The 2,080-nt window shown below is 51.1% G+C and overlaps 1 protein-coding gene across 1 annotated transcript in view; it reads right to left on the reverse strand.

Moving 5' to 3' along the window:
• SLC2A5 (solute carrier family 2 (facilitated glucose/fructose transporter), member 5) overlaps positions 1–1,687 on the reverse strand; it is an 18,882-nt gene extending 17,195 nt beyond the window's left edge. Inside the window, exon 1 of the mRNA XM_014545461.1 lies at positions 1,564–1,687. Within this exon, the coding sequence (XP_014400947.1) occupies positions 1,564–1,596 (33 nt within the window). The 5' untranslated portion in view covers positions 1,597–1,687. The remainder of the gene's footprint in view (positions 1–1,563) is intronic.
• Between the last annotated feature and the right edge of the window lie 393 nt (positions 1,688–2,080).

The raw sequence follows: 2,080 nt of genomic DNA on the forward strand, positions 1-2,080 counted from the left end.
CGCACACAGGGCAGCCCCCACAGCAGAGCATTACCCTGCCCAGAGGTCAACAGTGCCCAGCTCTAAACAGTGATCGAAAAGTCAGAACATTTATGGGGAATTCATTATGTGACGGGTCATTTCCATGCACTCTGTCATTTAATTGTTCCAGCAGCCCTAGGAGAGGGCATGGTTATTATACCCACTTTATGGATGAGAAAACTGGGGTGCAGAGCAGTTACATAACTTGCCCAAGTCCCCACATTTAGAATAGGACGGAGCAGGAATGAATTCCCGGTGCCTCTACCTCCCAGTACAGAGCATGCTCCAAACCTGCCTATGGCCAGGGCTCACAATCATAACCGAATAAACAATAATTTGCCCAGATATGTACTTCTCCTCCCATAAATATAAGCATATGCTGTTATGAACAAAATCTGAAAAGCATTCATATATTTATATTATCTTTCTGTCTATGCATTTTCCTCAAGCAAGAGACTCTAAAGGTCTAACACAGTGGTTCTCAACCTTGGCTGCACATTAGAATTACCTGGGAATCTTTTTTTAAAAATATACTTTATTGATTTTTTTACAGAGAGGAAGGAAGAGGGATAGAGAGTTAGAAACATCGATGAGAGAGAAACATCGATCAGCTGCCTCCTGCACACTCCCTACTGGGTATATGCCCGCAACCAAGGTACATGCCCTTGACTAGAATCGAACCTGGGACCCTTGAGTCCGCAGGCAGATGCTCTATCCATTGAGCCTAACTGGTTAGGGCCTTAATTTTTTTTTAAATATGTTTTATTGGGAATCTTTTAAAAATCCTGATTTCTGGGCCTAATCCTCCGGAAATTCTGTTTCTTTGTTACTAATGTTGTGGCCCCACCCCATAACAAAGAAACAGAATTTCCAGAGGATGAGGCCCAGAAATCAGAATTTTTAAAAGATTCCCAATAAAACATATTTAAAAAAAAATTAAGGCCCGAGAACCACTGGTCTAACAGCAGGTCCAGAAAAACCTTTGTCTCCAAAAAAAAGGAGGCGGGGGGGGGGGGGGGCGCCTCATCATCTAAAAGGTAGGGAATCTCCGCTCCAGGTGTGAGTTACATTCAACTCCTGCAGCATCTTTTCTGCGTCTAAATTCACGTTGGCTTCGTTATGTTACCTGCTGAAAAGGTTAATTGTAAAAGTCTGTTTTGAGAGTTTCCTCCAAACACAGGAGGAAAACCCCCTCACCAGCCATGTCTAAGGAGTCTGTGGCTGGTTTTGGGGTCCCTTCACCTCAGGTTCTTTTGGTGAAGGAAGTTGGGGCAAATGAACCCCCTGAGTCCCTTCAATTGGCTGCAGGTACTTGTCAAGGCTGCTCCAGCAGCATGATTCCTGAAGGATCTCAGATCCAAACGCCCCGAATGCCTCCTTTCTCTCGTCCCCGCAAAAGCCCAGCTGCTGGGTGAACGGTGAGGGCAGGTCACACGAAACAGAGCTCCCCCCGCCCCCTGAGCTCCCAGGAGGTCCCCCTGCAAGGCTGCCCCGACCCGGCCCAGGGGGCTGCTCCACGCCCTTCCCCGGAAGCCCACTTACCCCTTCCCTCTTGACCATGCCCTCCTCCTCCATCCTCGCTCCGGGAAGACGTGCCGCTCACTTGCTTTCAGCCAGAAGAGCGAAGGCACTGCTTGGAGAGAGAAGACACCAGGCTGCACTTTGGCCAGTCAAGTCCCGGCCAATCGGCCAATCGCGTTTTTATAGCCTAAGGCCGAGTAAGCCTTTCAGGAAGCCAGGGCTGCCTCCTCTCACTTCTCCTATTAAATGCCTGGGGTTTAGCTCAGCAAGTGGGCACATGGGCGCACCCACCCACCCGGGGGTGCGGGCCCAGCGCCTTCCCGGTGGGCACACAGTCTGCGGTCCCCACTGCATGAGCCTCGCCAACCAGGCTCGTGGTGAGTGACGGGGAGGGTTATTTCTGTCACAAACACATGGGAAGAAAGCAAGAGCTGCCAGCACCCTCAGCACTGGGGTCAAGGGAGCCAGAGTGGCTCCAGGAAGTGGTCCCTGCCAGGCAGCCGAGCCCTGCCCCCCCCCCCCCCCCCCCCCCCCCCCC

This window comes from Myotis brandtii, unplaced genomic scaffold (assembly GCF_000412655.1).
Source record: "Myotis brandtii unplaced genomic scaffold, ASM41265v1 scaffold410, whole genome shotgun sequence".
In the NCBI taxonomy this organism is placed as follows: Eukaryota; Metazoa; Chordata; class Mammalia; order Chiroptera; family Vespertilionidae; genus Myotis; species Myotis brandtii.